At 39.8% G+C, this 21,194-nt stretch overlaps 1 protein-coding gene across 1 annotated transcript; it reads left to right on the top strand.

Annotated features, from left to right (window-relative positions):
* The first annotated feature begins 8,641 nt into the window (after positions 1–8,641).
* LOC127228090 (tripartite motif-containing protein 30A) lies at positions 8,642–20,814 on the top strand. Its single transcript, XM_051192529.1, has 7 exons — positions 8,642–9,114; positions 13,539–13,634; positions 14,221–14,451; positions 18,150–18,172; positions 19,547–19,647; positions 19,920–19,946; positions 20,182–20,814. Exons 1-7 carry the CDS (start codon positions 8,695–8,697, stop codon positions 20,790–20,792), a joined length of 1,509 nt encoding a protein of 502 aa, XP_051048486.1. The 5' UTR covers positions 8,642–8,694; the 3' UTR covers positions 20,793–20,814.
* The last annotated feature ends 380 nt before the right edge of the window (positions 20,815–21,194 follow it).

Genomic DNA, 21,194 nt, shown 5'->3' with positions numbered 1-21,194 from the left:
CTGGGCAGCTGGAGAGCCCTCTGCAGCTTGCTAGTTTAACTGCTGTGAATGTGGGAAAGTGTTTATGCATGGCTCTGCATGGGAATCCTTCCCACCCTGTAACTTCTTGGTGGGAAATCTTGTTTGTGTATCAACTGTCTCAACTGCAGTTTCCTTCCTGTTCTCATCCTGTAAATGCCCAAGTCCAATTCCAGAGGAACACTGTAGTGGCATCTTCTGTTGCCAGTGAACTTGTGGTAGTGGCCACATCCTTTGAATTTGGTTTTAGGCAGATGTGACCCCTCTAAGGTAGAGGAGCTGTGGGCACGTGCTCTCTTGGGGGACAGAGATCATCAAAAGGGCAGACTGTATCTTCTGGAGCAGGAAGTCCGAGACGGTTATTTACTCTTATCTGTGCAAGTGCTTTCCCAATAAAACACCAATTTATCATTTATCTTGGGTCTGGTGAACTCATTTAAACACCACCTTTAGAACACTGCAGTTCTCTGTCCCTCATCTTGTTTTTCTTTCCCTTTCGGCCACACCTGCCACTCAAATAAAAACCCAGCCATGAGCTCAGGTACAAGAAGAGTCCATGGAGAAGGCTTTCTTTCCATCAGGAGCAGCATTCCTGAGGGTTAGGATCTTTTAGGGTGATTGTGACATGAGCCTAACTAAATAGGTGATATAACAAGTTCCTGGAACACTGAAAAATGTTCCAAGCTCCTGAAAGGCAATGCTGACCCAAGGTGACAGTCTCTGTCTGGTATATGAATCACAGATACCGACGTGATAGCACCCCATTGGCTGGGAGCTCTATAGTTTCTGATTGTTCCAGCCCTCAAAGTCTCAACTTTCATTCCTCTCCTGGCTCTCCTGAGGACTCTTCCGCCCTGGTGCCCTGCCCACCGTTCTCTCCCCTCCACAGGTTCAGGATCTCTTGGTTGATGTCTGAAGGTGTGGGAACAAATTTAGAGGGCAGCTTTTGGAAGAATTTAGAAGAAAACATGGTCTTTGCGCTGGTGAGTTAAATTTGAAACTGAGAAGGGTTGGGGAAAGAGAGGCTGCTGGCTGCTTGCTGTGTGCTCAAAGGTTGAGGAGTCAAATGGAGGCACGGCCTCCATTTGAGGAAGACAGGTTTCAAGATCCACAGAGGTCCAGGTATCTCTCCAGATGGAGTTCATTCTCTTCTTTCCTAATGGTTAATTTGGTCTTTGCCAAGAATTTCCTTTTCCAAGACAGATACTGCTCTTTGTCCATGTCCCCTTCTCCCCCACCAACAGAGTAAAGTCAGAGTGGTGTTTGAACACAAAGTTTAAGGCCTCTCTGTGCATTTACCTATGACTCTGTGGGTTCCTATCCTTTGCTTCTGTCTCTGTGATTAGAAGTCCCACTCTTCCTGCAGCCTGTTATACATTTACTTGTGCTATCAAACAGCTTCAAGTTAAAAGTCATTGCATTTGCTTGCCCTTCCCTTAGTTCTTGTCTGTCATGCCTAAATGAAATTCAGCTCATACTAGTAATTGTAACTACAAAGAAAGTTGATGCAGTAAGATCCAAAGTTCAAGACCTGCTGGGGACCCAATAAGACCACGTCTAAAGAGAACAGAAAATACTCAAATGGTGTTGCTTATTGGGGTGCAGTTAGTATAGTGGGGGGTGGCACTTTCAAGTTTTCACTAGGTCCAAGATTCTATCCCAAGGAAAGAGAGAAAGAGGTGACAGGGAAAAAAAGAGAGAGTATGTGTGAGAACACTGGGACAACCCAAGCTAACTTCATATCAACATTGAGGCCTTTTTTTTTTTTTTTGGTTTTCTGAAACAAGGCTTCTGTAATTTTGGAGGCTGTCCAAAACTTCCTCAGTAGACGAGGCTGGCCTTGAACTCACAGAGATCTACCTGCCTCTGCCTCCCCAGTGCTAGGATTAAAGGCATGTGCCACCACTGCCCAGCATCATTGAGGTCTTTTGGGTACCAGCCCCTCAGACCTCTTAGAGTTCAGAGAGAAAACTTAAAGCAAGTGTGGGCCAAATGAATTCTCTATGTACTTTTCTGCATTCATTTCTTTATTGTTCTGTGATCTTCTAAAGTTTCCAATTTATATACACATACAGACAATTAGAAAGGTTACACCTGCATTTTTCAGGGTCATAAGAACAGACTAAGAAGCAAACAAGTTGGGATGTGCCACCCTTGTCTTGTAGGTCCTGAATGTGACCCATATGAGGGACTCCTCTCCTGACTAAATGTCCTGCTAAATAGAAGATAATTGCAGGGAGCTGGCTTCTAAATCCATCTCGGGAATGGAGCAGAGATTAGACTGTGGGAACCAAGGTTATTGGCTGAATTACAAAATTTCTGATCAGAGATCCCACAGTGGAGGAAAGTGAACCCAATAAGCAAAAGAACAAGGCAGGCTTTTCAATGTCCACAGTCCTTGTGGGAGAAATAGATCCAGTTACGAAGAATGTCCGAAATGAAAAGTCATCTACTTGACCATCACAGATATATGTGACCATAAGATTGAGATGTAATCATGAGATTACATATACACATCACATGAGATTACATGCAATAATGTAGGTATTGGGGGGACACTAAGCTGCTTTAGCAAAAGCTTCTAGAGTCTATAGTCCTACAGATCTTGTCTGGACAGAATTAACCACCATCAGATAGTCACTCCTCTGGTAGGTTTACATCTGAACACTAGTTGTTATCTACTATAACTCTCATGGTCCCTGACATGTTACCTGACACTGGGTTACAGGTGGACATTGCAGTCCCAGGACTTTTCTACCATTCACGGATCAGCAAAACTCCTGATGGATTAAATGGTGTGAGACTGAAAGATGTCTGCTGTTAGGAAGAGCTTAAGAACAATGAAAGGAAGGACAGGGAGCAGGATCAGGGAATCCCAGCTTCACCCAAGCTAATATAGACACCAGAGGACACAGGATGGGCCTCCTGTGTCCAGGTTGACTTTAGTAATTGTCATGAGCCTATTTTATTCCCCTCCTCTCTTCTGCTCTTAGTCAATTATGGACACTTCCCTGCTGAACTTAGGCATTGACTATCTTTACAGCCATCTGTTATGCGATATTACAATGCACACATTAGACTTGTCTAGTTTTTAAATTTGTCAACATCTAGGGAGTTTACATTAAGTTGTTCCAGATAATACTACTTAGTAAATAAACCCTGGGACAGTTTCTTTGTCTAGCCTGTTTGGAAAAAGTTGTATTCTTTTACGACATCAATACTTTGAAGTTTCATCAACCTTAAAGAAACAGTTTCACCTACAACTTTATATGCCATGGCTGGATGGTACCTATGGGAGCCTTGCCCTTTTCTGAAGAGAACTGGAAGAGGAGTTGATGGGAGGTGGGGGGAGAGAGGTTGGGGATTGAATTGTGAGGAGAAGAGGGAGAGAAAATTGGGGTCACTATGTAAACACAAAACAAAAATAAATAAATAAATTAATTGATACAGAAAAAGAAAAGATTTTACTTGTTGCAGAGTTCAAATCCATCTGGAAAAAACTACAGACTCAACTTAAATTACAATTAAATGAGTTTATTAATTATTGCTACTAGGCCAACAACAGCCTTAAAGACAAATCAAAGCTTGTGGCACAGAAGAGGCTGGAGGAGGGGCTCTTCAGGTGGCAGCACAATTATCTCATTTGTGTGGAATGTGTATCTGAATGAGAAACTTCTTATACTCCCCTCAGCTGGAGGAGGTCTCTCACTCCCTGCTACACAGAAATACATGGGTTCACAAAATCCAGAGGAAGCAGTTAATTATCTCATAGAACTTTTATAATTTGGGGGAAGGTAGCAAGGAGTGAGAGTTGCCAGGAATTTCTCTTTTAGGAAATAAGAATGGGTTTTCCTTAGCCATCACATACTCTAATCACAAAAGAAACATGCTGCCTACAGCCTTATTGTTTGAAATGAACAAACCTAGTTATCTTTCCTTGTTGTCTTAAAAAAAAAAAAAAAGATTAATTCTCCTGGAATGGTGGAGTGGGGGAGCATTTGAAGGATGTTATATCAACCTAGTGCAATTGAAAGTGTAAGTATTGGATCTCTGGTTATTGGGTATCCTCCACCGCTGATGCGATAAGCCAACCAAGCCGAATTAACAATTCAGGTTTAATAAACAGGGAAAAGCAACACCCTAGTGACACTCAGGAAGGCAGGAGGGAAAGCATGTGGTAGGTCTTGGGACCAGGCCTTAAGTAGCCTACAGGCATGGTCTTGACAAGCCCTGCAGGAAGGGTTGACCCTTGTTGGACTTTCTAAGGGGCAGAGTATGGGGATACAGCAGCTCCAGGGGAGGAGCACAAAAGGCAGGGTTTGTAATTGGAGGAGTGATATTTGAACATGCAATGGGCCCCTGAGCTAGAGATCCCAACAGAAACCACTTATGATATATTAAAGCAATCCTGATTAAGTGTCCTATTAATGGGGAATGTGGAGTTGCAACTCTCAATCTCTTGTCCCCAAAACATGACTACCAGTGGTGGGACTTGGTTGCATTCATTGAGTTGTTGGCCAAGGCAGTCACATTGAAATCCCCAAACAACCCAGGCTATTGCTAAGACAAAGGGTTGCCCTCTAGAAACTGACAGTAGAATCTTGTTGCTTAGGACATCAGCCATAAAATTCGTTGACCATGAAGAACTTAAGCTGGTGCCTAGATGGAGGCTTCACCCCTACATTCTAGTCTCTTTGGTGCAGAAAAGTTCTTTGCAGGTGACCAAAAGAAATGTAAACACCAACCAAGTCACAAAGCCTTTTCTTATAGTCTGTCCTGTCTGCAAACTCTACTAGAACAATGGTGACACAGAATGTGTGACAGTAGCCAACCAATTTCAAATTTGATTTAAGGCCTACTCCATGGGAAGAAACAAGGCCTTTTCCCTTCACTGCTCTTAATATTCTTCCTTTATTCTGTATGTTGGGTGTTTTGATTATTATGTGGCAAGGGCCTTTTTTGGGGGGGGCAGTCTATTTGGTGTTTGGTATGCTTCTTGTGCTTTCATAGGCGTATCCTTCTTCAGATTGGGAAAGTTTTCTTTAATGATTTTGTGGAATATGTTTTCTGCACCTTTGAGTTGGGCTTCTTTGCCTTCTTCTATGCCTATTATTCTTAGATTTGGCCTTTTCACAGTGTCCCATATTTCCTGAATGTTTTGTGTTAAGGATTTGTTCGATTTAGGATTTTTTTTTTTTTTTTTTTTTTTTGGTTCATGAATTTATCGCCTCTGGTTTATCTTCAGCACCTGATTCTCTCTTCCATCTTTTGTATTCTGTTGCCAATGCTTGCATCTGTAGTTCCTTACCCAGTTTTTCTATTTCCAGCATTCCCTCAGTTTGTGTTTTCTTTATTGTCTCTATTTCAGTTTTCAGGTCTTGAACTGTTTGAATTTTTTCCTTCACCTGTTTGATTGTTTTTTTCTTGGCTTTCCTTACTTTCTTTAAGAGATTTGTTCATTTCTTGCATTTTTTGGCTTGGTCTTTTCCTCTATTTCTTCCAATTTTTTATTTGTTTTTTTCTTCCATATCTTTAAGGGATTTTCTCACATCATCTTTGAGGGCCTCTATCATTTTTGTGAAGTTATTTTTTAAGTTGTTCTCTTCTGCTTCATCTGCTTTTGTGTGTTTTGGTCTAATTGGTGTAGAGTCCCTAGATTCTGGTGGTGTCATACTGGTCTTTCTATTGTTGGGTGTCTTCTTTTATTGCTGTCTTCCCATCTCTTCTTTCAGTGGGTGCAGGTGGAGTCTGTCTCTACCCTGCTCTCCCAGTGGGTGTAGGTGGGTCAGGAGTTCAATGTCTGTAACTGTGGATTATCCAAGCTCTCTTGGAGATCTCTCTCCAGTAAAGGGCAGGTGATGGGGCCCAAAGATCAGTTGAGTGCAGCCTCAAGGTGGTCCCACATGGATTGGTGGGTCCAGTGTGCTTAGAAAAGACCCAGGAAGTTCCATGGAGGTGAAGGGGGTGTTTGACCTGCACTTTAGCCCAATGCTCACCCCAAGCATGGGACCCATACCTGGGCAGAATTCCTTATCTTCCATTTGCTAATGAGGTATGGATTGCCTACTGCTTTTGCATACTGAATTAATATGGTCTGTTATGGGGGGAGAATTAATTTAATTGGTATAATTAGTATGATTTTCGATGTGGTTTTGAACTCATTATTTTGCTGGCATTTATTCATGGAGTTTCCCATGAATGTCTTTGTCAAATTTCTAGACCAAGATAAATTCTCAACATTTACAGACACATAATGCTCAGAACCTACAGTGGTTGGAGGCATAATTCTACACACGTAATGTTCTGGCTACCAATTCTCTTTTGGCTGTTATTTATTTTTCCTTTGGTAAACTTATGGGGTAGAGCAGGACCTCCAAAAGCCGACTCTAAAGGGATGGTTTTCATTCCCTTTCAGTGTATTGAAATGAACCTTGTAACTGGTCATCTCTATATATCTAGTGCAGGGCTTAACCATGTGTACAAACACATACATACATGTTTTTTTTCAAGATTATAAAAATTGGTTTATTGTAAAAGAAATTCAAGAATAACCAGTTAAATTCTTATCCGCATGCTACCCACTACAGCCAGGAAGCATTAAACACATACATACATGTTAAAAGAAGTTTTTCCACAGCCTGATCCCACAGCTGTGCCACCCCCAAATAACACACAGAGACCATGTATTAAATATAAAGCTGTTGGCCTGTTACTAGCATTTCTAATCAGCTAGATCTGTCTCAAATATTAACCCATTTCTATCAATCTAAATATTTCCACGTGGTCTTATCTTACCAAAGAGAGAGTCTGAAGATCTGCTCTCTTGGTCTTACATGTAGAATCTCTCCTACCTCTCCCCAAATCCTTCTTGTCTCCTAGTCTTGTCTATCTTGCTTTCCAATTGGCCAAGAGTGCTTTATTTATTAACCAATATGAGAAACATATTTACAGAATGACATCTCCCATCATCTGCTCTTTTCTGTTCTAAAATAAAAAGGGTTTTAACATTAACATAGCAAAATATATAACAAAACAGTTATCAAATAAGAACTATAGTTTACAATATTTAGTCCATTAACATTTAGCATGATTTAAAGAAATTATTTTATTATCTATATGATCTTTGTGAGTCTAAAGTCTTATATGTAACTTATCTTTAATCCTAACTAAAGAAAACTATAACCATAACTATCTGCCTTCAACTCCATTAAAGACCACAGAAGGATAATATATAAACTCTAGAAAGGACAAGAGACATCTTGCTACCTGACCGGTCACCTGAATTTCTTCTGTAATGTTTGATGTTCAGTCTGTAGGTCATGGTGTGTCTGGCAGACTCCTCAGCAAAGCAAGAAACTCTAAACTGTCCACCTGTATTGGCAGTTTGACTTTTCTCTGTGTCCTGCAGAATGTCTGGGAGACTCTTCCATGAAGCAGGAAACCTGTAGCACTGTTCATTTTGTATCAGCAGTCACTTTCCTGTGGGTCCTACATGTCCAGTTTATATAGCATAAAATCAAACAGTCTAGATAAGAGCAGTATTTTGCCCAAATGGCTAGTATTGCCATATTGGAAGTAAACTCCATAACAATTTTCTTTGGTGTCCATTTTCCTTTCTGATGCAGGTTGTATTGCCAGGAGCAGTTGTGCCTCACTGTTAAGAAAAACCCTAAACCATTTTAAATGCCATATTCTATAGGTCTTTGAAAGGTTTGAAGAATGCCTATTCATCTCAAATATATCCCTGTATATCTAGAAATCCTAACTAACTTAACTATAAGTTTTGACTATTATAGGAAAAACCCAACTAATGTTTTGACTATTATAGGTAACTATCTAAAATATGTACTAAATTATACATTTTAAATGAGCTATATAAACACAATACCTAAACAAGAGGAAAAATATACATATCATAAAATTGACCTTAAATTTGTATCAATAAATGAAAAGCCATTCCACAACAAAGTATTCATATCTATACCATAATCCCCTTTTTACCTTTAAAGAGATTGGTTGTGGTCATTGACCATTTATAACCAACCCCATTCAAATGAAAACAAACATTTATAGACAATATTTGGGAATTTGGGCATTGTTCTTTCCAAACTGCTTCCATCACAGATGTTGTTATTTATTAAATGGCAATAAGAGAAATTGTTGCCTGTGTGTATTAGGAGATGGGACTTCAGGGCAGTACCAGCTCTTTCAGGTCAGAGACATATAAGGAGAGGATCAGAGAGAGTCACACTGACTGGTGCTGATGAAGGAGCAAGTACAGTGACTGCGATATGAGTATTTGATGCTTTTAACACTGAAGATGTGATGCTGTCCTGGGAAAGAAAGGGAAGGATAGAAGGGAGGTTACATGAGGCTGTTGGAATGAAACCCTTCCTTCTCTTCAGTAAAAGGAAATGACAATCCTGCTAATGAAATTTGCCATTTGGGATGAAATATAGCAGAGGACTTGAAAGTATGACAAAATGATCTGTTTGCCATGTCACCAAACTTTTTTCCATGTTTCTCTCCTTTGTTCTTTAGCTAATCATTGAGGTCGTTCATTCATCTCTGCACTGTGTCCATGCTCATTTCCCCTTTCTTACTTATCCCAATAACACAGGTACCTGAGCAGAAGTGTTAGGAATCAGACCTGGAAGAAAGAGGATCACAGCAACAATGGCCTCATCAGTCCTGGTGATGATCAAGGAGGAGGTGACCTGTCCTATCTGCCTGGACCTGATGGTGGAACCTGTGAGTGCAGATTGTGGTCACAGCTTTTGCCAAGCCTGCATCACACTGAACTATGAATCCATCAAAGGCAAAGAAGGGGAGTGCATCTGCCCTGTGTGTGGAGTTACTTACCTATTTTGGAATCTGAGGCCTAATCGACACCTGGCCAACATAGTAGAGAGCCTAACAGGGATCAAGTCAAGCCCAGAGGAGGAGGAGAAGGTCAATGTCTGCACAAAACATGGAGAGAAACTCAAGCTCTTCTGTGAGGAGGATATGGTGGCCATATGCTGGCTTTGTGAGAGGTCTCAGGATCACCGTGGTCACCAAACAGCTCTCATTGAAGAGGTGGCCTATGAGTATAAGGTAAGAAGTGGGAAGGTGTGGGACACAGAGCAGGAGACAGTAACATTTGAGAAATCTCCACTTAGTGTGACAGGTCAATTACGGGGACATCATACACTACAGGCTTGATATATCATTCCATCCTTTCTTATATTTAGAGTCCTAACAAGGCATGATTTATTCCACTTAATTGTATAATTCTAACCTGTACTACAAGTACTAGGTTAGAAAAAAATGTCATGGAACTATCCTTGTGAATTTGAGTCAATGGCCAAGAAAAGCCAAGAGCAGAAGACCTGCCAATTTATTTCTTATTTATCTTCTTTCAATGCTTATGTCATATTCATTCATATTACCTAAAATCCAGTCTAATGATGATCAACACAAACAGAGGGAACTCTGGAAATGGAAAATTTGGGTAAATGATCAGAAACTACAGAGGCAAGAATAAACAATAGAATACAAGAAATGGAAGGGAGAATTTCTGGCCATGAAGATACAATAGAGGAAATAGGTTTATCAACCAAAGAAAATGTTAACTCCAACAAATTCTTAACACAAAATATCCAGGAAATCTGGGACACCATGAAAAAAAAAACTGAACCTGAGAATTATAGGGATAGAAGAAGTTCAGCTCAAAGGCACAGAAAATATATCCAACAAAATCATAGAAGAAAACTTATGAACATATGAAAGTATAGGAAGCTTATAGAATATCAAATAGACTGAACCAAAGCAAAACAAACAAAAAAAACAAAAAACAAGCAAAACAAAACAAAAACCAGTCTCCTTAATCCTTGATACATAAAAATCAAAACACTAAACATACAGAATAAATAATGACTATTAAGAGTTGCAAAGGAAAATGACCAAGTAACATATAAAGGCAGATCCCAATTCTCAATGGAAACAACAAAAGCCATGGACGTTCCTGGTCAGGTGTTATGAAGACGCTAAGAGACCATTGATGCCAGTCCAGATTACTATATCCAGCAAAGCTTTTAACCACCAAAATGGGGAATTCAAGATAGTTCACAACAAAACCAAATTTAAATAATATCTATCCATAAATCTGACCTACAGAAAATACTAGAAGGGAAACTCCAACTCAAGAAAGTTAGTTATATCCATAAAAACACAGGCAATAGAAAATCCCACACCAGCAAATCCCTAAGAGGAGAAATGCACATACAATGTCATCACAAAAAAAAAAAAAAAAAAAAAAAAAAAAAAAAAAAAAGAAAGAAAGAAAAAGAAACCAAAAACAAAAACAAAAATCCTTAAAATAACAGGAACTAGCAATCACTGTTCATTAGTAGTATCCCTTAATATCAATGATCTCTGTTATGAGCAGTTTTTCCCTCTGGCCTGGTCCCACAGCTGCACCAGCCCCAAATAACACACAGAGACACTGTATTAGATACAATGCTGTTGGCCTATTGCTAGCATTTCTTATTGGCTAGCTCTGTCTTAAATATTAACCCATTTCTATTAATCTAAATGTTTCCACGTGGTCTTGGCTTACTGGAGGGTCCGGAGTTCTGCTCTCTCAAGTCCCTACATGTTGAATCTCCTCCTTCCTCCCCTGAATCCTCCTTGTCTCCTAGTCCTGACTATCTTGCTTTCCTATTGGCCAACAGGGCTTTATTCATTAACCAATAAAAGAAACATATTTACAAAATGATATCTCCCATCAGGTCTCAATTTGCCTTTAAAAGGACATAAGCTAATAGATTGGATATGAAAACAGAATCAATTCTTCTGCTACATATGAGAAACATACCTCAACTACAAAGATATTACCTCAGAGTAAATGGTTGGGAAAAGATTTTCCAATCAAATGCTTCAAAAGAAGCAAGCTGGTATAGCTATCTTAATATCTAACAAAATAGACTTCAAACTAAAATCAATAAAAAAAATGAAGAAATCCATTTCATATTCATCACAGGAAAAATTTATTAAGATGAATTTCAATCCTGAATATCTATGCTCCAAATACAAGGATACTCTCATTTGTAAAAGAAACATTACTAAAGCTTAAATCACACATCAAGCGCCACACACTAATACTGGGAGACTTCAACACCCCATTCTCACCCTTGGACAGGTCTGTCAGACAAAAACTTAACAGAAAAATAAAAGAACTAGCAGATGGGCCATTCCATGCAAACACAGAAGAATATACCTTTTTCTCATCACCTCTTAGAACCTTCTCAAAAATTGATCACATACTAGGTAGCAAAACAAACCTCAACAGATATAAAAAAAAATTGAAATAATCTCCTGTATCTTATTGGACCACCAAGGCTTAAAGTTGGCTTTCAACAACAACACTAATTGCAGAAAGCCCATAGACTTATGGAAATTGAACAATGTTCAACTGAATCACCACTGGGTCAAGGAAGAAATAAAGGAAGAAATGAAATACTTTCTAAAATTCACTGAAAATGACAACACAACATACCAAACTTACAGAACACAATGAAAGCAGTGATTAGATGAAATCATAGCACTGAGCACCTACATGAAGAAGCTAGGGAAATCCCACATTAACAAATTAATAGAACAACTGAAAACTCTAGAACAAAAAGAAGCAAACCTCTTAGGGGAAGTAGGCATCTGGAAATAACCAAATTGAGGGCTAAAATCAATAAAATAGAAACAAATAAAATAATACTAAGAATCAATGAGACAAAGAGTTGGTTCTTCAAGAAAATCAACAAGATAGCCAAACCTTTATCCAAAGTAACCAAAAGGCAGAGATGACCATCCAAATTAACAAAAACAGAAATAAAAAGGGGATACAACAATAGACACTGAGGGAATTCAGTGAATCATCAGATCACACTTCAAAAACCTGTACTCCACTATATTGGAAAATTTAAAGGAAATGGAAAATTCCCTGGACAAGTACCACATACCAAAATTAAATCAAGACCAAATAAATAAATTAAATAGGCCTATTACCCCTATGGAAATAGAAACAGTCATCAAAAGTGTCCCAACCCCAAAAAGCCTAGGCCCAGATAATCTCAACACAGAATTCTACCAGAATTTCAAAGAAGACTTCATACCAATACTCCTCAAAATTTTCCACACAGTAAAAACAGAAGGAACATTGCAGAACTTTTTATGAGGCTACAGTTACCCTGATACCTGAACCACACAAAGGCACAACTAAGATAGAGAATTACAGACCAATCTCCCCCATGAATATTGACTCAAAAATACTCAATACAATACTGGCAAACCAAATCCAAGAAAGAACACATTAAAAAAAAAATCATCCACCTTGACCAAGTAGGCTTCATCCCTGAGATATAGGAATGGTTCAACATATGAAATTTTATCAATGTAATCCACCATATAAACAAACTGAAAGAAGAAAACCACATGATAACCTCATTCAATTCTGAAAAAGCCTTCAACAAAATTCAACACCCCTTCATGATAAAGATGTTGAACAGATCAGGGTTACAATAATACAGCAAGGAAATAGGCAACATCAAACTAAATGGAGAGAAACTCATTGCAATCCCTTTGAAATCAGGAACAAGGTAAGGCTGTCCACTCTCTCCAATACAATTTCTCAAAGAACTTGAAAGGATAATAGTCAACTTCATATGGAAAAACAAAAACCAAGAATAGCCAAAACAATCCTGTATAATCCTGTACAAAGGAACTTCTGGAGGCATCACCAACCCTGACTTCAAACTCTACTATAGAACTACAGTAATGAAAACAGCTTTGCATTAAAAACAGGCAGGTGGACCAATGAAATTGAATTGAAGATCCAGATGTCAATTCACATACCTATGAACACCAGATGTTTGACAAAGAAGCTAAAAATATAAAACGGAAAAAAGATGGCATAACTGAATGTCAACATGCAGAAGAATGTAAATAGATCCATATCACCATGCACAAAACTCAAGTCCAAATGGATCAAAGACCTCAACATAAAACCAACCACACTGACCTTCATAGAAGAGAAAGTGGGAAGCAGCTTTGAACATAAGTATATAGCAGACATAAAGCAAAAGACAACCGGCTTACAGGCCACAACCCCAGAGAACCTAGGTAACAAAAAGGACCCTAAGAGAGACATACATGGATCCATCTAGGAAAGGGAAAAAGACAAAAGCTACTGAGTAAAATGGATGGTAGGGTAGAAATGGAGAGGGGAGGAGGGAAGTGGAGTGGTGATAATGTATAGCAAAAAAAAAAAAAAAAAAAAAAAAAAAAAAAAAAAGAAAAAGAAAAAATAATCAGTTGAACTGGAAACTGAAGATTTACATACTTTATGTGCATAAACCATGGCACAAGTTTTTAAAAGAACAGTTTTAGGCTTTTTGTCTTTCCAGAAATGTTTCTTGGCCTTTGGTTAGGAACAGCAGTCCTATTAAGCACACAGCATTAATTTTGCTACAATTCCTCTCCCACAGCAGAAGCTCCAGGCTGCTATGGAGATGCAGATGACAAATGAGCAAAGATGTGATGAATGGGAAGATGATATTTACAAGGAGATAACTTTCTGGGAGGTAAGTGTGAACCTAAACTCCTAAGGGAGTTAGCCTGCCTGCTGCCTGGGAGGGACCTGGGCAAGAAGCTCCCTGACTCTTCATTTCCTGTTAGTTGATGTGGAGCTGGGGCTGCACAGTGAGTGCATCACAAATGAGCCTGGCTATGTGAGTAGCTGACCCCATGGAGAGGCCTGGTGAGAATGGGCAGAGTCCTGAGTCTCACTATGTGGTGTTTTCTGGAACTATGACTGTTGGGAAGATGCTTGGGAATGGTCACAGTTCTATTCTTGGGAGTTAGGTTAACTGAGGGGTTCAGAGGTAGAATGAGGAGTATTTCAGGCAGGAATAGTCTGGGGCAGCTGTGTAAACACTGAGCCACACCCAGGTATCCCACATTGGCTCAGGTGGCCTTGGTAAAGGTGACCTAAGATCTTTGTTTTGGAATGTCATGAACAAACACTGAAAGAAGATACATACTTCCCTAAGACTCCCTTTCCTTCCCAATCTCAGCTCCCTGTGAGGAGTCCCCATCACAACAGTGGTTTTCTGTCCTCCAGTTCCATCAGGACAGTCTAAATTCCTCTCCCTTTTCTTGTCCTTCAAGAACCAAATACACAGTGACGCAAAATATATTCAGATGAAATTTAAAGGGCTGCGGGATTTCCTGGACTTCAAGGAGAAGAGTGAGCAGCAGAAGCTGATGCAAGAGAAGGAAGACATTATGAACAGCCTGGTAGAGTCTCAATATGAGCTGATGAAGCACAGGGAGGCAGTGAGAGACCTAATCTTAGATGCTGAGCATCATCTGAAGTGCTCAACCATGGAAATGCTGCAGGTAAGACTGCAGGAGACGCCAACATCTGAGTGTCAGGAGACCTGATAGCCATTTCCCTCATTTTGTGATGCTGCGATCTTCCTAGTGAAGACAGTAGGACTCTCTGTGCCCTCCCTGAACTCTTTCCTGAGTCAGTGGAATCATTGTATGCATGGACAGCAAGGAGAAACTGCTTTTTTTTTTTTTTTTTTTTTTTACTTTGTCAAGTACAGCACAGAAGCTAAAGATCTGTTGCCTCATGGGTAGTTATTACCCTGCTGTAATTCTGAGCATGTGTGAAGCACATTTTTAGCTCTCACTAGTCATTTCATCTAAATTTGAAATTAGTAGACATTGTTTCTCCATTTAGATATTCGGAGACTTTCACCCCCACTGCCTCTGATTCCAGTGGTGTGGTCAGTGGGAGGGGAGTTACTATCCAAGATGTCAGAAAGTTTTCCCTGCCTCTGTCTTTGAGTTTCTGAGAGGAATTGTGTCTTCTTATCTTTATATGTATAAAGCTTGTATTGCATTTTATCTCTATCATATTTTTTAAGTAATTTAAACCAAAGTCATATTCTGATGATTAATATCTCTGTAGGAATTTGTTTCTGGTATCTCAGTTGTCAATATTATAGACCTTGGTAGCTCTAGAAACTTTTAATAATCTTAATTTATTGGTTTCCATTGTGTTGCTTTAATTATTATCATTTTTATATATTTATTATCTTTTCTTATTTTACATATCAATCCCAATTTCCTCTCCCTTCCTTCCTTCCATGCTCCTCACCCCCCTCCCATGCCACCCCCCCCACTCCACAGGGAGGGTGATATCCTCCAGGAGGAATCATCAAAATCTGTCAAGTCATTTGGAGCAGGGACTAGGCCCTCCTTCCTGCCTCTAGGTTAAGGGAATATCCCTCCATGGGGAATGTGCTCCCAAAGTCCTTTTGTGCATCAGGGTTACATCCTGGTTCCACTATCCGAGGTCCTTTAGACTGCCCAGGCTTTCTAACTGAAACCCATGTTCAGGGGGTCTGAGTCAGTCCAATGCTGATTTCCCAGCTATCAGTTTGGGGTTCATTAGTTCCTCCTTTTTCAGGTCAGCTCTCTCTGTGGGTTTCTGTAGCCTGGTTTTGATCCCTTTTCTTATCACCCCCCTAACCCTCCCCATCTGCAACTGGATTCCAGGTGTTCTGCTCAGTATTTAGCTGTGGGTGTCTGCTTCTGTTTCCATCAGCTACTAGATCAGGGCTCTATTATGGCATATAAGTTAGTTATCAATTTCATTATCAGGGAAGGGCATTTCAGGTAGCCTTTCTGTTGTTCAGATTGTTAATTGGGGTCATCTTTGTAGGTCTTTGGTCTGTTTTATTGAGAATACCCATTCATCACCATTAATAGATGGAATTATAGATATAGGCTAAAATAAACTAGTTCACATAGATACTTAGTAGAGCCACCATACTCTACAACCCAGAAATTATATCTCTTGATCAAAGAATCTGCCCACCTTTCTCTGTCTCCAGCACCTGGTGCCATACATTCTAATCTTTACTTTGTGAGATAAATTTTTGTACATGACATATTTAAATAATTACATAGTGTTGTCTTTTTCTGTGCCTGGATGGTTTAATATAAAGTTTCAAGTTCAGCCAAGTTAGCACAAATGGTTAACTTCAAGCTGAAGATCAGAGAAGCAAAGTAGCCAAGCCAGTAGATCTTACCTCTCCCCACCTGAAATGGCAATCCTTTCTCCATGAATCCTCGGGGCAAAAAACTCTCAGATCCTGTCTTTTCCTCCTTATATCCCTTTCTCCTCCCAGCCATATTACTTGTGTTTCTATCTCCTTAGTGCTGTGATTAAAGGTGTGTGATCTGAAATGCTGAGATCACATTTGTGTCAGCTGTTTCTTTTAGGCCTGGATCAATTTTGTGTAGTCAGTGTGGCCTTAAACTAACAGAGATCTGTCTAAGTCTTAATGTGGACTTCTGGGCTTAAAGGTGTGTACCCACCCCCCAGCTTTATGGCTGCTGGGTTTAATGGTATTATCACCACTGCCTGATCTCCATTGCCTGTGACTAATTTTGCTTTCTGTATCCTTAGGCAAGCTTTAGTAATCATAAACAATATATCACTATCACATATATGCTTATCATCATTTTTATCTATTCATCTGTTGATAAGTTTTCTGGTTGATCCTATTTTTATCTACTGTGATAATGACTCTGTGAACATGGTCACACAAATGTCTCTATGAGAACAAGTTTGATCATCAGAATTCACCTATAACTTGCATGATTACTTTTCTCTATAGTTCTTTTCACCATGGGATCTATTTTGTTGATTTACATTGAATAAAAATAAAGTCATAGGTAGCCAAGCATCTACTGCCCATGACCCCAGTACTTGAGAGATTCTCACACATGGAAATAAAAACATGAGAAACATACAACAATGGAAATGAAATATAAGCTTCCCAACCTACAGCCAGGTATGCTGCCTCACTCTTTAATCCTCACAGCTGGAATGCATAAATAAATGAAACTACTGTTTGTGCCTAAGTCATGAGACTCCCCAAAGACCACCAGGGAGAGACAGACACAGTAATGCAAATGAATAAGTTTATTGTTCCTCCAACCATGATAGAGACCTCATCTAGCTGGTTGATGTAGCAGCCACGAGAGGAAGTGAGTTCCCTGTCTACTGCCAGGTTTTTAAAGGCAAAAATCATAGGATTACATCAGTAGGTAAGGGTTGGTTTCTGATTTGTTGTCATTTGGGGAACAACCAGGGGAATTTCTCCAAGTCATAATTTGGCATGAAATACCTGTGTACCAATTGTTTTCATTGGTCAGTGCTGAGAGGGAACATTCTGTGGTTTTTATGGCTTTGTCTTGTTAGTTGAAGGTGGCCTGCTATTTATAGATACCAGCAGTTTTTAGAACTGTATCCTGGAGACTACAGGGGAGGTTTTGGTCTCCCCTGGAGTTTCTTTCATGGCCAAACAGTTCCCAGGAACCAAGTACCTAGGAGGCCAAGGGATCTAGAGTTTCTTTGTGTCATGTGCTGAGTCAGAGGCCTACAGGTCTTTTCTATAGCCTGACATGGCTGCTAAAGCAGTGGGCTGAGTGAGGGTCTGGTCCTTTTATTAGTTTACCCCTTTCAACTACAAGTGTTCAAGACTAGACTGGTGTATGTACTCAGTTCCAGGCCAGAAGGGTTACATAGTGAAACCTACAACTGGCCAAGGTGGAGAGAGTAACAGACTATAGAATGTTAAACTTTAAATGGAATATATAGAGATGGCTCAGTGTTAAGAGCACTGGCTGCTATTCTAGAGGTCCTGAGTTCAATTCAAATCAACAACATACTACATTGTAGCTGAAAACCATCTATAGTGGGATCTGGTGCTCTCTTCTGGCATGAAGTCATACATGAAGATAGAGCACTCATACATTAAATAAATATTAAAAAACTATTGTTTATTCATGTTTGGTCTCCAAAGCCTTGTAGGGTGAGACAGAAAACAGTCTATTAGGTTAAATGTAACTCAAGTAAAAGTATGCATCATATTTATATCATGTTTTAGAGAACTGTTGGGGAGGAACTGGCTTGACTCTCTTTGACTTTGTTTCAGTGGACAGTGAGAATGTTACCAGAATATGTAAGAATATCCTGGACATGTTAGTAACTGTGTTTTCTCCCTCTTCCCTAGGGTGTGAATTCTGTCCTAACAAGGTATGTGTGGGCTGACAGGGAAAATTAGCTGTATTGTGTGGTGAGAATGATTTAGTATCCAATTAAAATAAAAATCTCATGGGTCTGGGAGATTTAGACAAAGTGTTATTCTGAGGTTCCAGTAAGAAGGAGGAAAAGGAGGGGAAAAGTACAGTCTGGTTGTTTTGTAACTACTGAGAACAGATTGACTCTTTTTTAGGGAACTGGGTAATAGGGAGTTAGGGTCAGTGATGGGATGAGGCAAATGCATCCATAGATACTTTCAGACTCCTTGTGGTTCCATCATCCTGTCCATGCTGTGTGCTTGTGTCTGGCTCTGCTTGCAGTTAACAAGACTTTATTCATTGATTTATCCTAGATAGGGTGTGCCTTCCTTGTCTACAGTGTTCATAGAACTGCATAAAGGGAATTTACTATGGATCTGTGTGTTTCTCATGGGGATGGAAAGGATCCAGAGTGACTTTGTGATTGTACTTAGCTTTTTCAAAAACAGACTTGAGTCTGTGGGCACAGCTGCTCTGTGTGAGCCACATACTTCAGAAGACTGGAAAGCTGTACCCTTGTATGTAAAGAGTCACGTCCAGGCTGTCAGCATCAGGCTTGTTCTGAACATATGGGGCTCATGTCAGCATTAGTTTGATGTTCCTGTTTCTTTTCCAAGATTGTCATCTTAAAAAAGAACTTGGAGATTCAGACATTGGCTAAGAGTGTCCATATTGACAAAAGTGATAGAAGTCTTGGCTTTCTCCAGATGGTTTTCTAACACTATTACCTAGGAGCAGATACTGCCCCCTAAGTTGTTCTTGTCCTTGAAAATTCACAATTTCTTCCTTTCCTTTCCTTTCTTTCACTCCTTCCTTTCTTCCCCCCTCCAACCCTTTCTTCCTCCCTCCCTCCCTTTCTGCCTTCCTTCCTTCCTTGTCTTGTCTTGCCTAAAACTCACTCTTTAGACAATGCTGGTCTTGATCTCAGAGATCAACCTGCCTGTGCCCTCTGAGTGTAGGGATTAAAGTATGTGACTTCATGCCTGATCCAGACAGATACCTTAGTTTGATTTGTTTTAAAATTTGCTAATTCATTACTTCTTAAGAGTTCTAGGAGGGAAGAAAGGAAATGGGGGAGTTAGTAGTTTGACTGTATAAATGAGTTCTGCTCCTAAGAATTAAGGCTTTCCCAACATCACATAGCAAGTAAGTGGGGAGGGAGGTGGTCATGAGTGTGTCTTTTATGTCTACAGAGTTAGTAGTCTACTTTCTCTTTCCCTTCTTAAAACTCTCTGGAGAGCTACAAGATATCTATTATCAGAATGATAGGGAGTCAGTGGTGGTCAAGGTTACACTGTCTGAGTTGTAGAGGTCAATCTTTTGTCCCCAGGAGTCAGACCTTAAGACTGCAACAGCCCAAAATGGTCCCAAGAAAAAAGAGAAGGATCTTCCAAGCTTCAGATCTGAAAGGCATGTTGGAAGTGTTTTACGGTGAGAACAGCCACATTCTATGGTTAACTGGGGGATTCTAGGATGGCTGGGGCTATAATCTTGGGAAGAGAATGATGTTTCTGCACATGGGTACAGGGACTCAGAAGAGCAGATAGTGTGTCCTGGTGGTGTCATCATATTTAATAGGAAATCATCATCCATCCCATCCTATATCACAATTTGCAATCCTTCTCCAAATTTGAAGAGAAGACTGACTTTAATGTTTTGATTCCTTTGCTTCCATTTAATGCTGTGAATTTTCATGATTTCAGAGCTCATGGATGCCCAGCGCTACTGGGGTAAGGAGAATTCACATCACTATATGTCACTCTCTTCTTAATGCCTTTTAGAGTTTATTTCTTTATCATAATGTTTCTTGTTACTTCTGCCAGTATACATAGCAATCTGCCTCTCCTTCACTTTAAATACGGCTCCTCCAAGTTCCCTCTCAGTTTCTCCTTAGGCTTCTGCCTCTTACACCACAAAAAAGGCTGTACCTTGCCTCTCATGTCTTATATGTTTCATTTTCTGCAGTTCATGTGACACTGCCTCAAGTCTACAATAAAAATGTTATCATTAACGTGGACAAAAAACAAATACAAAATCAAAATAAGAACAATAGAAGAAACAGAAGAAAGTTGAATGTTTCTGGGACCTATGATTTAGGTGTCCTGGGATACCCAGCTATCCACTCAGGGAAACATTACTGGGAAGTAGACGTGTCTAAAAGTGATGCCTGGCTCCTGGGATTAAATGATGGAAGATGTGCTCAACCCCAACTTCACGCAGTGAATAAAAAGCGCTTCAAAGTCATGTATAATTCTGTTGTTAAACATCGTGTAAATTATCAGCCTAAACATGGCTACTGGGTTATAGGTAAGAGAAATAAGTCCGTATATAATGCCTTTGAAAAGCGTTCTGTCACCCACAATTCAAGTGTCTTGGTCCTCTCTCTGACTCATCCTCCCAGTCGTGTTGGAGTTTTCCTGGACCGAGAAGCTTGCACTCTCTCATTTTATGATGTTTCCAACCATGGAGTTCTCATCTATAGATTCTATGAACCTTTCTTCCCTGATGCAGTTTATCCATATTTTAATCCTATGGCATGTTCAGAGCCAATGACAGTTTGTGGGCCACCCTCCTAAACCCTCACCCATGTCAGCATGGTGGTCCTATGTTTGGTGTATCTCATACATCTGAGCTCTGTGAGATCATTTCAACATATTTTTTTTTTTTCTATCTTTGGGTACAGAAAACCCTGGAGTTAGTTGCCTTGATCTAGCTGTCTTGAGAAGCATATGCCATAGGTTTTTCAGATTAGAGACCATGTATCTTGGGTACATTGTGCCTTCAGGCAGGGAAGTGTTTAGGCCATTTTAGGTTTCTCTGCAGGTTCCATTAGTCAAGGAAGCATGGAAGCGCCATTGGACAATTGGTCTTAGACATTAATCTTTTGTATCCTGTATGACTTTCAACCTTCATTGTTTCCTGATAACTGTAACTGTATTGATCCTGGAAATTACCATTATAGTCTGTTTCTGATAAAG

This window comes from Phodopus roborovskii, unplaced genomic scaffold (genome assembly GCF_943737965.1).
Source record: "Phodopus roborovskii unplaced genomic scaffold, PHOROB, whole genome shotgun sequence".
NCBI lineage: Eukaryota > Metazoa > Chordata > Mammalia > Rodentia > Cricetidae > Phodopus > Phodopus roborovskii.
The sequence above is the reverse complement of the archived record's forward strand: the minus strand, read 5'-3'. Positions and strand labels throughout refer to the sequence as shown.